The 16,332-nt window shown below is 38.8% G+C and overlaps 2 protein-coding genes across 2 annotated transcripts; both read right to left on the reverse strand.

The window, feature by feature from the left end:
• Positions 1-6,617: 6,617 nt before the first annotated feature.
• On the reverse strand, positions 6,618-8,756 carry LOC6628081 (P protein). The gene has a single exon (XM_002051129.1). It carries the CDS (start codon positions 8,754-8,756, stop codon positions 6,618-6,620), a length of 2,139 nt encoding a protein of 712 aa, XP_002051165.1.
• An 894-nt stretch (positions 8,757-9,650) lies between these two features.
• On the reverse strand, positions 9,651-12,760 carry LOC26531809 (P protein). The gene is made up of 2 exons (XM_015173502.3): positions 10,072-12,760; positions 9,651-10,008 (listed from the first exon to the last, which is right to left on the reverse strand). The coding sequence occupies exon 1, from the start codon at positions 12,550-12,552 to the stop codon at positions 10,387-10,389; it is 2,166 nt and encodes a 721-aa protein (XP_015028988.1). The 5' UTR covers positions 12,553-12,760; the 3' UTR covers positions 9,651-10,008; positions 10,072-10,386.
• Between the last annotated feature and the right edge of the window lie 3,572 nt (positions 12,761-16,332).

Genomic DNA, 16,332 nt, shown 5'->3' on the forward strand with positions numbered 1-16,332 from the left:
TAGCTGTGTTTTTAGTTTTGCATTGTGTGTTTTCTTACGCCTTGCTTTTCTTTATTTTCCTTTGTTTTTCTTAATTTTTTTTTTCTGATTGTGTGCTCGCATTCGTTTTCGTTGAGCTTTAGGGCTTTTGGGGTTTTTCTTCTGTTGGCTTTGATTGCTTTAAGTTTTGCTTTCGGATGATTGCCAGCGCAGAAGGCGTACCCAGATTCAGATTCTGCTGTGATAGCTCTTTGAACTGAATGATATCCATAGGGCTATCAGGCAGCTGGCCGGGCTAACGAGATTCAGGATCAATGCTTTAATGCTTTTTGGGCCGACATTAAGTTAGTTTTACATGCTCTGCAAGCCAACCTCAAATACGCATGCCTTTAATGATTGATTCAATATATTCCAAATTTTAATATAAAATATTCCATTGTAGCGTTTATTTCAAATCAAATTTATCATATTTATTATAGAATGTAACACACAACGCAAAGCTTTTTATGGGCCACCCAACACCGTAAACACAATTCAAAATTTATGATAAAATTGCGGCTGAAAGCACAAAATCAAATCAAATCAATTTGATTGCCACCGCAATTGAATGCCGTTTGCCAATCTATTTAAGCCAAATATTATATTTGCTTAAATTCATTATACAACTTTTAAAGCGAGGCACAAGGCTTTGTGCTTACAATAACTTTGATTATTCTATTAAATAGACCTGTCTAACAATTGGCGAAAAAAAATTAATGTCTCGCGCTGGTTCGAACCTTGCATCACTTTTTAAGATATATCAACTGAATGAGAAGTATTTGTATTACCAGTCTGAACTCAAGTTCAAATTCATTCATTTAGTTATTTCATCCCAAATATCCTTTGAATTTTTACTTTCTTACTATTATATTCGATTGAAACTTTATATAGAGTACTTCACAAATCGCTAGCCATAAATATTGAGCTAATTTTCAAAATTAATGGCGAGTGGACAATCAACATTTTATGCGCATTCCCAAAACTGACAACTGTTCGAATTAAGAGTTCAACAACTTCCATGTGTAAACTCACATGACTTTTGGCCAGTCGCATTTTATGGCCAAACAAGGGAGAATCGTAATAATAATATTCGTTCAGTCAATTAGCCAGCAGCCAAATTGGCAACGCGCAATTTATGCGCATACAATCAGCAGTCACTGTGCTCGACGTGACATTTATGCCACGGTTCTAATTTATGCAGCGCATTTCAAAATATTTCTAACATATCCACAAACACTTTCCATTCGTTCTTAATTTGTACACACTAAGAGAAAAATCCAAGAATTTTACTTACATCGAAGTTAATTAAGTTGAATGGAAAATTCGTTTTTAACAAACATTTCCTAAAAACCAAAAATTCCTAATAACTTCTTATGTGTACCTCAAGTATGAAATCAAGGATAATTCATACATCAATAGAATATTTTCCAATGGGGGAGAAGTACTTGATATCTGAAAAGGAAAACGTTGTGTTATTCGCTTGAAAAAACAGCTAATTTGAATGCTTGGCACAGCCTGGCCTTTTGTTTTCAGTTGCCGCTTTTCTATTTTCACTTTTCCATTTCCAACTTGACTTTCTGATTTCAATTGCAAATGAACTTTTCTGCATATTGTTTTCCAATCTACTTCTTGTCTGGCTAAAGACGCCTCTGGATGCGCTCTACGATTTTTGCTCTGTGTTTGTTTGTTTGCCTATGCACTGCAAGCCAGCGCACACACACACACGCACACACACACACACACACATACTCACACACACATACTCATACACACACTCATACACACACATCAACACCACATGTCAGCTACAAAAATAAACCCAAATGCAGCTATCGAGTGGCAACTGCTAAGCGGCTTCCCTGCCATTTGCCGTCCTCCTCCACGTCCTCACACCCCGCACACCATGACCTCTCCAGTTATTTCTAATTAAAGCGTAATTCTGTAACATAGTGTGGTACGAGCTGCTTACACCACGGTCCACTCAATTAGGTGCAGTACTTAAGCTTCAGCTTGACATTCACCAGATGTTGACAATAAAAAGACAAACTTAAAGAGCTTAGAATATTAAAAAGGTTTCCCTAACGCATGCTCGAAAGTTCTTACAATATATATTCTCTAAGCTATCACTGTGCCGTAAGTATACTCATGCTGAATATGCTTTAATTAAGGTAAGCTAGCGCAAGCCTATAACTGATGCACATCAAGCCTCAACCGGAGGCTCAAAGACTGACAAATTGCTCTAAATTTATGCTCATAATAGAACGCAGCATGCGGTGCTTATTTATGTGCGTATGTGTGTGTGTGTGTGTGTGCAGTTGCCACATCTGCCAGAAGCTGAGTTGCAACAATAGAACAAACAAGCCAGAGACAAACCGATGCGACATGCTCCCATATTTACATAGAGAATTGTCCAAAAGCCAACAAACGTGGCCAAGTCACGTTTATCGTCCACAGACGGCACAGCTCTTGAATCAGCTGCTCGATGTGTGGCCCCAGGCGGAAATTGAAAATCAAAATTAAGTTCTACTGCCTTTAAAGGGAATATGTAAATTAAGCACAAAAGCGCAAAAGTTTTGACAACTTTTCTTTGGAATTATTGATGAAAAGCCTTGCTGGGCTTTTCACTTTTCCAGCGCACCATTTTTGCCTTTTTAATATTTCTTATCAGTTATAGTTTCTTAAAGTGATGCCTAATGATAGCAATTTATTCACACTGCAGCTTGCAAAATAACTAGACTAAAAAAATTATATAAAAAGGAGAGCGAGTAAGAACATCTTCAACAGACCTTGATAGACATTTCCCACTGGCAAATATGTGAAAAGAATAAAGCTCGTAAATGCAGAGTTGAATGCAAATATCTCGCAAAAAAAAGAAGAAGGCCTTAGAAGGACCTACTTTTATAATGCTTATATGTTGGGAGCATAGCAAAACATATAAATGCCGAGATTGATCCAGAAATCAAAGTTTCAAGACGATATTTTTACAACTTCCCATTAAAACAGACAGTCGGACAAATATACTTTATGAGGTCGGAAATATCATTACAAAACTTATAAGACTATCTACAAGGGTATACATTTTGGAAAAGCTTACGCATTTTTCTAAAATTTTAGCTAAAATGGCGTATTAGTATATTTTTCAGATTCTGACATTAGGCCTTCAATATTTTTAAATGTCTCACTAAAACTTAAGATCCTTAGTTTCTATAATAACCTCATCAAATATGTTCCACTTTATTTCACATAAGCAAGACAACAAAATTAATTGTCAATAAAAAACTGTTTTCTAGAAATTTGGCAAAAAGTCATTAAAATTACGTTCGATCTACAAACTCTGGTCTCATGCAAGTAGAAATCGATGCTCACAAACAAAAATTCAAGGCATTGCAATTATGTTAGCAATTTGTGCTTGCAGTCATGACAAATACTAATTAGAAATGTGCATAAATTTGGAATTATAATCGTTATAAATGTGCTTAATTATATATGGATAGATAAATAGCTACTCCCAGCACAGTTGAGTCCTCAGATGTGTGCGGATATTCATTTAATTTTATATGCATCTGTGTGCTCTAAAGTCGGGCATTTCATTTTGCTGTGTCGGACTTTTGGAAACTTAGTAAATCATTTTCTAGCTATTTACCAAAAGTCCATTTGAGTTGCAGCTTGCAATTCGGACCTGTCAAACTTGCGGCTCTGAAACACACATACACACATATGTATTTTATTTATCTTTCTGCAAGTTTTAATTATATTTTCGGTGCATATAACACATACGGCCCGTTGTGCAAGGCACAATTTATGGCAATTTATACAATTTATTGCAATTTATGCATTTTGCTCAGCCATTTCTTTTCGAAAATTCAATTAAATTTATGTTACGGCCATTCATCAACGAGTCAGTTGGGTATCTTAATAAAAAGGTATGCATATTAAACAAATATCAAATGCCAACACTTTTAATTCGTTTGCTTTTGCTTTATTATTTTAGTTTATTTTTACGAGCTGGTGCACAATCGGTTGAATCAAGTTAGTTTAAAAGTCATTTGCAATTACGCAAACTTTTAACTATTTTCAAAAGCCCACAAATAATCCTCGTTTGGCCACAAACGAAGCATTGGGACCGCCTGTTGGTTCGGCCCAACTCCGTTTGCCTTTTTAATACCCTGTACATCGTGAAAGGCATCTCCGACCGTTAGTAAAAATCAAAAAGTACACCAAATGCAGAAAAACTAAATTTTTAACTTTCGATAACCTTAACATTTTTTCCGGAATAATTATCTAATTTTAGCCCAAGCTTCTCAAGCATTTCTTAGAAATTATAGATTCTAGAGATACAAGACTTCAATAACTCCCTCGCTACCCTCATCTATTTTGATGTATAAAGCGTATTAAATACCATATAAATCTGACCATAAACAGTGAAGATATTTAGCTCAAGTCAAGAGTTGAACACATATTGTTTGTGACATATTTTTATATTAACACAACTCGTAGTTGCCCACAGGGTATCTCGTAGTCTGTCACTCTCGGGTAAAGTACATTTACTTGTGTTTTTTTTACAATTTGTTGCTAATTCTTTATTTTTGTTACGGCAGTTACGAAAAAAAAAGTTCTAACAAATATTTTCGGCATCGGTTTTGCCGCATTCCATTGCGAAACTGCGGGGGCTCCGACGCGTCGCCTGTCAGTTGCCGACATAGGAAATTTGTGTGATTTATATCACAATTTACTCGCATTTGTTACTGGCGTTCAGTGGGCCCCATCCCATTGAATGCCTGCGTGCTCTTGTTATTGAATTAGATGCGGTGGAGGACCTACCTTACCTTAGTGCGAGTCCTAGTCCCAGTCTGTCGATGATAAATCAACGGGCTAACAAATTCTTAGCCTGCTTTTGCTTTGTTCTTACAAAACAACAACAACAACAACAACAAAATGGCACACGTGTCTTTGGGGGTAACAAAACTTAAGCCTTTTGTTTTTTTGGAATGGTACGCTGGTTTCAGTTATTTTTCTTTTCTCGAGAACCACTCGGTTTCATAAATTGCCATCTCTTTTGTTTTCAAACGTTTCGCTTGAGTTATTTTTAATTTCATGGGTGCAATTTCTCAGTGTCAGTTGTTTGAGAGCCTGTCACTGGCAGCAAAAGGGAAGAGTACCAAACAGAGAGAAAGAGAGCGAGAGAGAGAGAGAGAGAGAGAGAGTAATGATAGCTGGAGGTCGGAGAATATGGCACTCATTAGCTGCCCATTTTCCTTTGTTTTGTTCATAAATATTTCATTATAAAGCCTGCCCAAAAATCATGCCAAATGCTTGCTGTTTGCGTTAAATTGAATTAGAGCCGCGTCAGTAATTAAGTAAGCCTCTTGTCATACCCTTTCCCAGCTTAAATGGCATTGCACAAGCGCTATAAATTATGACTGACTGAGAGATTGATGACAAATGGCATAAGAGCTAATAGAAGTGATCTTTAACAGAAGTTATCTTTTGCGAGGAAAAGGGAACACATTCCACCCGAAAGCTTGGAAAATCAATTGGTTGTCCAAATGAAATGTGCGAAAATGTGCGAATTTTATCACTTACTCTGTCCGGGCATGTCTGAATTTATATATATCACTGAGCTGTTCAATCCAGACAACAGTATAGATAGAAACACAATAGATTTACCCCTAAGAAGTTATGGCTTAAGAAACATCAATCATCGCAACGACACATACAAATTTAAGTTAACCCCGACCACTTCAATAAGAGAAACAAAAATTTGAAATAAAATTTTCCACTGTTTATGGAAAGTTGCAAATTTTTGGAATCTTGAGTGGGCACAAAAAGATTTATGGCCAAGTAAGCAGGCTCGAAAGACATGTGAGCGCTGCAATTTACGGCTAAAAAACAACAAACGAAAGGCAAACAAATATAGTTTCTCGGTCGCATTTGGCTGACTGATTGTTTAAATGAGACGGCGTGCACTCAAACAAAATACAACAACAACAACAACAACAAATGTTTATTGATTTTATAGATGTGCACTTTGGGAGCTTATGTCCTTTTTGTGCCGCCGCCCATTGACATGCGTTTGATTGATTGGCCCACACTGGCCAAGGAGCAAGGACCAAGCACCAAGATGCTTGGTCTGGGACAGCAGCACTTACATAACTAACAAAACTTTAGGGTATCTGGAGAACAGTTTAGTTCGGTTTATTGCCCGCATATTTTGCACATTTTATGTGGCCCAAATGGATTTTACTTAGATAAATTGCGTGTAATTACCGTTGAAATGGAAAAAGAGGTACGTTCGAATAGTTTGGCAATTTTAAAAGCATGTGGACTTGCGACAAGTTGAAAGGGACCAGTTAAAAAATGCCCTGTGCAAACATAAAGAGAAGTTTAATTTCATAATAGCCAAAATATGGAATACGAACTATCTGTGCGTGCAATATGTGTGCGAAATGCCAAAGATCTTTTTGTTCCTATTAGTTATTGGCATATTTCTATTTCTTGGCAATATGATGTCTAATGAAGTTTAAAAAGGTCATTGAGAACAGTTTAATAAAATTTTATTTGACTATTAGACTGACAGATATACAATTTAGGTTAGTTGACTAATTATAGGATGGTGGATCATGCCAAGTGCAGAGACAGTGGGCAATCAGAAGGTAAATGGTGGCCGTCAACACCGTTGCCATCATTATGGGAAATCCGATGAGAAAGAAACCTTTAAAGGTTATTTGATAGCCATACTGATGGGCAATGCCGGCAGTTACAACGTTCGCGGAAGCGCCAATTAGTGTTCCATTGCCACCAAAACAAGCGCCAAATAAAAGGGACCAAACCAATGGTGGAAATGATAGACCAAGATCGTGATTGTTCGCCAGCTTGATAACCAGCTTAAGCATCATGGTTGTTATGGGTATGTTGTCCACAAAGGCGGATGTGAGGGCGCTCACCCAGATGATTAGCAGAATGCTCACCGCCAGCTGATGACTCTTGCCAACACTCATAATAATGCCGACAGTCAGTTCTCCCACCCAATCGATCACGCCCAGCTCAACTATTGACTCCATTAGCACAAAGAGTGCAGCAAAGAAGATTAGAGTGCCCCACTCGACACCCTCCAGCACAGCATCAATGTCCGGCTTATTGGCCAGGATCAGCAGAAGTATCGCCGCCAACATCGCAATCCAGCACAGTGTGGCACCTGCGAATACTGGCAGAGATTGCATAAAGAACATCAGAATGGCAAAGGTAAACGCAATGGTGCACTTGATTAGCAGAGGCTTATTCTTAATTTTGCAATTTGCCTTCATATCTGATAGTGTTTTCTGAAAGTCAACTTTCTCTGATTGGATATCCTGATTTTTTAAACGTTCCAGCAGCGCTTCAATACGCTTGGCCACATTTTTGGACATTTGGGTATCGGCGTTACCTAACCTATTTGCCTGTTTCTGAAGCTTATCTAAGGATGCACGCATCTCTGATGATAAATTACTGGTAAAGAGCTTTTCTCGTACCAAAAAATACAGAAGAAGGAATCCAAGTATCATGGACAGAATGACACCGGGAAACATGTGCAGTATAAAATTACCAAAATCCATGCCATGTGTCTGCGCATACGGATCGGTGGCAACAACCACATTGGGTGGATCCCCGACTGGGGTCAGTGTGCCACCAATATTGGCGAAGATCGCAATGCTAATTAGCACCACAGTGGTGCTCAATGCCAACGATTCACATAGACGTATCGTAACTGGCACCATTAACAATACCATCGTCACATTGTCCAGAAATGCGGAAAGAAAGCCCGTGAACATGCACAAATAGAATAGGAGCATCCAAACGTTACCCTTTGACATCTGATACGCATAGACGGACAAAAAATCAAAAACGCCCGTCTCGGCGAGCATGGAAACCATTATCATCATGGCAAAGAGTAGCATTAGGGTCTCCATATCGATCCACGAAATTATCGTACTCAGTTCCGGCTTAGCATCCAGCATGCTGAGCACTCCAATGGCAGCTGTTGCCACCAAGAGGGCAGCCAGTGTCCGATCCGTAATATCCCAAATAATAAGCACATAGAGGAAAATCAATAGCAATATTCCACACACGACGCCCACATTCGCATTCATCGGATTCGAGTTAATGGTCAGATATAATGCCATTGGGTCCTTATAAAGATTCAATAATGATACCTGAAGATTGCTGGAGTCGCTTCTCATCTGCGCGCTGCGTCCAAATAAATTGAATTGCCTGATATTGGAGCACCCCTCCAAGGTGAAATACTTCTTAACTTTGCCGACTCTTGGGCTGGGGGGATCGAACAGATAGACTTGCCACTCATCTGATTTCCAAGCGGACTTGTTTGCCGATTGATCAAACCTCTCCACTGTCACAATTATGCGGGGCTGAGTATCGGTTGCGATTTTTGGATTATTTGTGCAAGCCTCATCGACGGGACCTGATAATGTTATTGTGATTTGATCGCCATTCGGTTTTTCTCGTAGCCTTGACAGTTGCGCCTTTTGTGACTGTAGGGGCACAATCATATCATGTGGCTCGTGCGGTGTTGTCGTGATCATGAATATTGTAAAGTATAGCCAGAGGATTACAAATACTGTTATCTTGACAAACGTGCCCACACGCCTTAGAATGTAACGCCGATGAAGCTGCTCATCGTTGAGCTCTGTGTAATCATCTGTGTAGGAACGGCGGCCCGCCGTAACATGGCCCAAAGCAGCCATACGAAGCAAATATTAAGCTAAGAGAATATAAAAAAAAAGACAACTAAATATATCAGGCACCCAACCCAACCCAACTGGACCCCCACAGCCGCCTTTGGTTGGATTTTTACAGATATTTTTTAAGGATTTCCGAAAAAGAGGATAAATTTAACAACGACGAAAAAATAACATTTTATATTTTAATAGGAAGACCTTTTTAACACCCTCGAAGACATCTAGCATACATCTAAATTTTGACAGTTTATGAAAGTATGTTAGAAGCATAGTAATGCTGGGATATTATTAAGAAAAGATGTATGTAATTCTGACTGAAATTTCTATGCCAGATAGTTTATGATAAAGTGATCATCTGCATAGTTTTGTCCAGATGTCTGCAGAAGTGAGAGACAAGTCGTATTGATACAAACAAAAAAGAACATGGCCTAAGGTATTAATTATGTTTAGCGTCGAACTAGCAACCAACAGGTCACTCTATTCAATTTTAACTGGGCAATGCCGAGTAATATTTTTCAATACCGTTGTGTGTATACAAATTTATTTGCTAATATTATTATTTGTCGTATTAATGCTGTTATTTTTTATTATAACAATGAAAATAAAAATAATAATATAATAATAATAAAATTATTAGTGTTAATAACATCATTATTATTATTATTATTATTATTATTATTATTATTATTATTATTATTATTATTATTATTATTATTGTTATTATTATTATTATTATTATTATTATTATTATTATTATTATTATTATTATTATTATTATTATTATTATTATTATTATTATTATTATTATTATTATTATTATTATTATTATTATTATTATTATTATAATTATTATTATTATTATTATTATTATTATTATTATTAATATTAATATTATTATATTATTCCTAGATTGCTAAAACTATTCTATTTGTTCCCCCATTTGCTCTATGCTTCATAACAATTCACTTCATCGGAAAGCAAACTTTTCAGCCGCTGTGTTGCAAATCGAAACTGTGTCAACTTCATGTGTCATGCACAGCGAATTTTGTATGACAGACTTAGACATGACATCAACTAGGGCATAGCATCTCATGACCAGTGCCCATGTCAAAGTTATTCCAGCCACAAGTCAATTGGCCCTTGATGCCACTGCACTGGACAGGAGACAGGCAGTGGAAACCTGGCCCAACCGACACGTGTCGGACGCAAATGTTGTCTGCCACAGGATGGGGGAGGATGGGGCGTTGGATGTTGCAGTCTAAATGATGGAATTGGTGTTCAATTACTGCACAGTTCCGCGTATTTAAGTAATTTAACGCACCGGTGCTCCAGCAACATTTCTTGCCATTGGTAAACATCCAATTATTATTTATCAGCGAGTTTTTCGGGGCAGTTCCGTTTTCATCTTTAGACTTTTTCTCTTTGCTCTGCCACGCTTGCAACTTTCTGCGGCAATTTGATTTTGTCATTAAAAAGTTTTCAGCGATATAATAAAGTTTGTCAGCTAAGAGCCAAACCAAGAATGGGGCATCGAAAGTTTTTGCCAACCAGCCAGACAGCGGAACAGTGCGAGCGGCTGGCTCGTCATCTTTTCATTATATAATTCTTTTGAATGAACGTTTCGCTCAACTTCAGTTCAGTGCCATTTGCAAAGTCCGTGTGCGATGATCAGATAAAGTGAAGATACAATATCAGTTAGAATCATAATAGGAAAACCATATTTAAAGAACTCCAAAAAGGTAATTTTGTAGCCATACTGATTGGCAATGCCAGCTGCCACCACGTTGGAGGAGGCGGCAATCAGTGTGCCATTTCCGCCATAGCATACACCATACGAGAGCGCCCATATCAAGGGTAGCAAGGGCACTTTCAGGTCATCGTTGAGGGACAGCTTTATCACCAGCTTGAGCATCATGGTGACAATGGGTATATTATCGACAAAGGCTGAAAATATGGCGCTGATCCATAGCACAAGTAAAATGGCCGTGATGAGACGATGCTTCTCATCGACGCTCACAATAATCGCAATTGTGCGATCGCCCACCCAGTCGATGAGGCCCAGCTCTGCGCATGCTTCGATAAAGACAAATAGTGAGGCAAAAAACAGCAGAGTCGACCACTCGATGCTCTCCAGAACAGAAAAAATATTTCGCTTATTGGCCAAAATGAGTAGCAGCAGAGCCGACAAGAAAGCGGTCCAGGATAGCGTTGCACCGGCCAAAAATGGCAGCGAGTGCAGCATGAAGAGTAGCACGGCAAAGGTCAGGGCAATGCAGCATTTGATGAGCAGCGGTTTATCTTCCACTTTATATCGGGCCTGCATCTCGGCCAGTGTCTCGATAAAATTCGTTGTTGGCTGTGGACCAAACTGTGGGGCAGTCGCTTTGCGTCTATAACGTTCCTTTAGCTCTTCGATGCGTTCGAGTATCTCGCGACGCAGGTTCGCCTCGCTGGGTGTCTCCCGCAATACGGCCGCAGTTTTTGCCAGATTATTGATGGATTCGCGCATTTGATCGGCGCCGCCTTCTTGTAATCCTTTGCGCAAAACAAAATATATGTAGGCCCAAGCAGTGGCCAGGCTCAAAACAACGCCTGGCAGCATGTGCACAACGAAGGCGCAAAAGTCTGTGCCAGCGTCAAGAACATACCGATTCGATGCAATTATCACATTCGGCGGATCGCCAACGGGCGTGAGAGCACCGCCAATATTCGAGAATATGGCCACAATGACGAGCACAGTTGTGGTACGCAGGTCCATGCTTTCGCACAAACGTATCACAATGGGCACCATCAGCATCAGAATGGTGACATTGTCCAGAATGGCGGACATCACAACGGTCAGCATACAGAGCAGGAACAACAGCAGCCACGGCTGGCCCTTCGATAGACGATAGGCCCAGACAGATATATAGCCAAATATGCCGGTCTCCGCAATAACTGCCACCAAAATCATCATGCCAAACAGCAGCATCAGTGTGTCCATATCTATCCACGAAATGATCACATCCATTGTGGGTCGTTCACCCAGCACGCAAAGTACTCCGATGGCGGTCGTTGCCACAAACAGTGCGGCAAATGTACGATCCATAATATCCCAAATGATGAGCACATAGAGGAAGACAAGAAGCGCAGCGGCTGATAAGATGCCAACATTCTTGTTCAGCGGTTCGGTGTCAACGGTCAAAGCGACTGCAGTTGGCTCAGTGTTCTGATTCAAAAGTATCACCTGTAGTTGGACATCGGAAGCAGCACGCGTATGTACTGTACGCAGCTGTACTCCACGCATCTTGAAGTTCAGCATTTTGCCTTGCTTGTGCTCAAGTTCAAAGTACCTTTTTACCAATTCCATGGGCTTTGTGGCGCTATCGCACAAATAGACTTTCCATTCCTTTGAGCTCCATTCAGTTGTGTTCGACTTCGTATTAAAGGTTCGTACACTAACTAATATATATTTTTGTGATTCTGGTGCCATTTTGGGATTATTTGTGATATCCGCCTCGATGTTGCCTCTCACATAAACGCATATCTCATTACCTTCCGGTTCCTCATTGACCACCATAATATACGGTTTTTGGGACTCAACGTGTATCAGCTTACTGATATGTTCATTCGGTGGCGTGAGTAACATAAATACGGTAAAGAACAACCAAAATCCAATAAATGTCGCTAGCTTAAGAACTAGGTACACATAATGCAGAATTTTACGACGACGCAGTTGCTCTGGAGTTACATTACTTTCATCTTCGTTATGCAAATAGAATGAACGCCGTGCCTTGGCTGCATGAGGATTGTGGGTACTCATTTGAATTGAATGCCTTATTACCGCCAATCTAAATGATCGGGCCAGTAATTTATGATTCTACCTGGCGCCCAGCCTACCCCGCCATTGGATGCCTAACGGTATTCTTTCACGTGTGCAAGAGTTCTTAAAAAGCTGCGTTTCGTGTTCCCATATATATTCAAAAAAAAAAACAATTGTGTATTTTTTCATAATGTGTGTACGTCAAGTTTTTAAACCGAAATGGTTCGATTTAATTTTGAAATATACATATAATTGCATCTGTTGCTCAAATTGAACCTTTAATCAATAAAAAAAAAATTCAGCCCAACCTTAACCTAAAAGGGGCGCATACACCAAACCCTAAGGCAAGACGCTGGTTCGAACCGACAAGATTTTTGGATTACCTGGTTATTCGATTCTATAAATTTAATTTAATAAACTAAAACTGGCCAAATCTAGCCAAATTAATTGCCAGAAAAACCCTTAAGCTTAATCAGCTTTACAAACCGCATTAATTCGCACCTTGACCGAGTATTCGATTTCCTAGATTCTGGTTATCCAAACTAATATTGCCCCGCCGTTAAGTCTTTGGTATAATTGAATGTATGGTTTTTCTATCCGTCTTTCTGTCAACGCACGTAACTTAATTACATGTAGCTGGCGTTGGTTTATAATTGAATCATCGTGCGATAAGGACGAAACACAGTATGAGTTGTATTTCTATATACACGTACACATTCATATGTGTATGTTGCACCGTCAGGCATCCGCTGGCTCCGTTATGAATTACATTTCAATGTGCTTCAACGTGTTCATCATTTATTAAACCGGCTGTGCTCATGTTGAATGCTGAAATGCCAATAAAGTGAGCAGCAGGAGCAGGTCCTTGGCGAATTCCCCGCCTGCTGCTGCTGCTGCTGCTGCACAGGAAGCTCAAATGCTGTTGAGAGCGTTGCGCAGCGTCGATTGAAATTTCCGTTTGTCACATTTGCCTAAATGGAAATTTATGCAGCTGGCTCGCTTTTGATTCCCAGCCAGAACTGTCAGGTTAGCTGCCCGTTGTTCATCTGCCTGACTGTCTGGGTAGTTAATGCTTTATTCACGCTCGAATGCCTAATGAAAGAGTCATTACACTCATTCATTCGTTCATTCATTCGCGTTGTTCGTTGATTCATTCATGAGAACATGTGCATGGTTTTTTTCTCCTTGCCTTTAGACTTGCTTAATTAATTGATTTTCGCTGAGGCAAATGCCAACTCTGGATGCATTAATCATACGCCCTGTTAACCCACACCGCAACACAATTGAATACATGCTGTCCTCTCAAATGTTATCAACCGCATGTTAACTCTATTCGACTCTCTACATTCCGGTTGTAAGAGAGAGAAAGAAAAAGGCACAGGTTAAGAGAAGGCGACAGTAAGAGAGAGAGAGAGAGAGATAGAGAGCGAGATAAGAGAAAGTGGAAGTAAAAGTTCTTAAAAGAAAGAGATGGAACTTATAGAAAGAGCGAGATGGAGAGAGCGAGAGATAGAGAAAGAGAGAGAAAGAGACAGAAGGGGAAAGAGAGAGAGAGGGATAGAAAGAGAGACAGAGAGAGAGAGAGAGAGAGAGAGAGAGAGAGGGATAGAGAGATAGAGATAGAGAGAGGAAAAGAGAGGGAGAGAAAGAGAGTAAGGGAGAAAAATTCAGAAAAAGATGAGAGAGAGGGAGCCTTAAATAGAGAGAACGACTGAGCAACAGAGAGACAGAAGGGAAGGAGAGCGAGAGAGAAAATCAATTTATATGAGAAAGGTAGTAGCAAGTGGGAGCAGAAACTCAAAAGAATGTAAAAAAGTTAGAGATTAAAAGAAACACAAGAAATGAGAGAGCATTAGACACAACGAGAAATTGTAAGAGAGATCAGGTTCAAAAAGACGGATAGACTGGGAAGCGGAAAAGAGAAAGAAAGAGTAGAGATTGTCAAAGGGGTTACGAGAGAAAAGAAAATCGATCTTAAGATATTGAACGACAACTGACGAACATGAACGTTTCATAAATGTTATACTTATAATTCAAAAATAATAGCTACCTTGCTCCTCGATTCTCAAAAATTCATGTAAGGCCTACTCATTTTAATATAATTTCACATTTTTTTTTTTGGTAATGTGTTTAAAAGTGGCTTTCAATAGAAAGTATAATGTGAATTATAAATATGTAATAAACTAAAATTTTTTTATTTATAATCGTCCAATCAACTATTTAAGCTAACCGACCGTCCTCCTCTGTGTTTCTCAAATATTCAAGTGGGGTCTACTCAATTTGTGCGTTTTGTAGCTTCCATTCATAATGTAATTAATGTCGTCAAACTTATGAGATGGCCGCTATACATGTAAGCTATAATTTATTTAGGACCTGGAAACATATTACTTCGGTTCTTGCCAACAAGCAAATTTTGCATATAAAATATGCCTGATTTATGTACATGCCGCCGAGTAACATGCAATATTTGTATATAAGGGCATTTATAATAAGTATATTCTATTAAGTATGCCATACTACGCATATACATAATTTATACAATGTCAAGTTGCGCTTATTGAATATGCTGAATACAATGTAGAGACTGCTGCCAACAGGACTTTGCGTGAATCAATTAACGTAGCTTTTTGGCCATGGCTTTGGCTCCGACACTTGCAGCTTAGTGGTTTGCCATTTCTGGCCAGAAACGGCACTCTTTGACATCTTGACAGTTTTATTGTTGGCCATTTACTGCCACTTATTGTTTTACCAAAGCCCGACCTATGTGTCGGTTATCTGCTCTGTAGATAAAGCTTAATAGCGCATTAAATAAATAAATAATCATTTTCAATGATTAGTGCGCTACACAAATTGCAATAAATTGGCAGCAACAATAAATTAAAATACAAAAATTGTACCATTATGGGAGATATTTAAAATTTATATTTATTTTTTTGTTATTTGACTTATTTTTATTTATACACGAACAAGGAAGTTCTCATTAAAGTACCAACGATTGAATACCCTTGCAAATGTTTAAATTTTGTCCTTATTCCTCTGAAGTTTCTTAAGTTTCCTTAAGATATATCGAAAAACTAAACACATTTCAGACAAATGCTCAGTTTGAGATTGTTTTAAGGGCAGCAGCTTTAAATAGACCAAGAATAATGCTGCCAGACTTAGCTGCCAAATAGATCTAGGTCCAAATCATGAACAAAGACCCAAACATTATGGAAATCTGATATGGAAATCGTGATTTGAGGGTGGGAAATGTTGTGCGTTTACAATAATGTATGTATGTATGTGTGTGTAAATGTGTGTGTATATGTGTGTGGGTGTGTGCTTGTATGTATGTGCGTATATATGCATGTATGTATGCATGTATGAATGCATGTAAATTGTCTTCTATATCAGTAGCAGACCAATTTGTCTTGTTGCGCGGCAAATTGATATAAGAAAACATTTTTATTAAAGCTGCCCTCCTCCTCGATTCTCAAAAATTTAAGTAAGGCTTGCCGGCTTCACCTATGAATTAGGCGCAGGCGGTTTCAACGCTGGAATGTGAGGAGCCGGAGGAGCATGGCGGCGGAGGAGCACCAAGGGGGCGGAGCTGGAGGCGTATGTTTGTAGGTATGAATGTAGGTATGTATGTAGGTATGTATGTAGGTATGTAGGTTTGTAGGTATGTATGAATGTATGTATGAATGTATGTATGTATGTATGTATGTATGTATGTATGTATGTATGTATGTATGTATGTATGTATGTATGTATGTATGTGTGTATGTATGTATGTATGTA

This window comes from Drosophila virilis, chromosome 4, assembly GCF_030788295.1.
Source record: "Drosophila virilis strain 15010-1051.87 chromosome 4, Dvir_AGI_RSII-ME, whole genome shotgun sequence".
In the NCBI taxonomy this organism is placed as follows: Eukaryota; Metazoa; Arthropoda; class Insecta; order Diptera; family Drosophilidae; genus Drosophila; species Drosophila virilis.

What these genes read in the sequence shown, in the direction of transcription:
- LOC6628081 (XM_002051129.1), bottom strand. Translation starts at nt 8,756, where the DNA reads ATGGCTGCTTTGGGCCATGTTACGGCGGGCCGCCGTTCCTACACAGAT.
- LOC26531809 (XM_015173502.3), bottom strand. Translation starts at nt 12,552, where the DNA reads ATGAGTACCCACAATCCTCATGCAGCCAAGGCACGGCGTTCATTCTAT.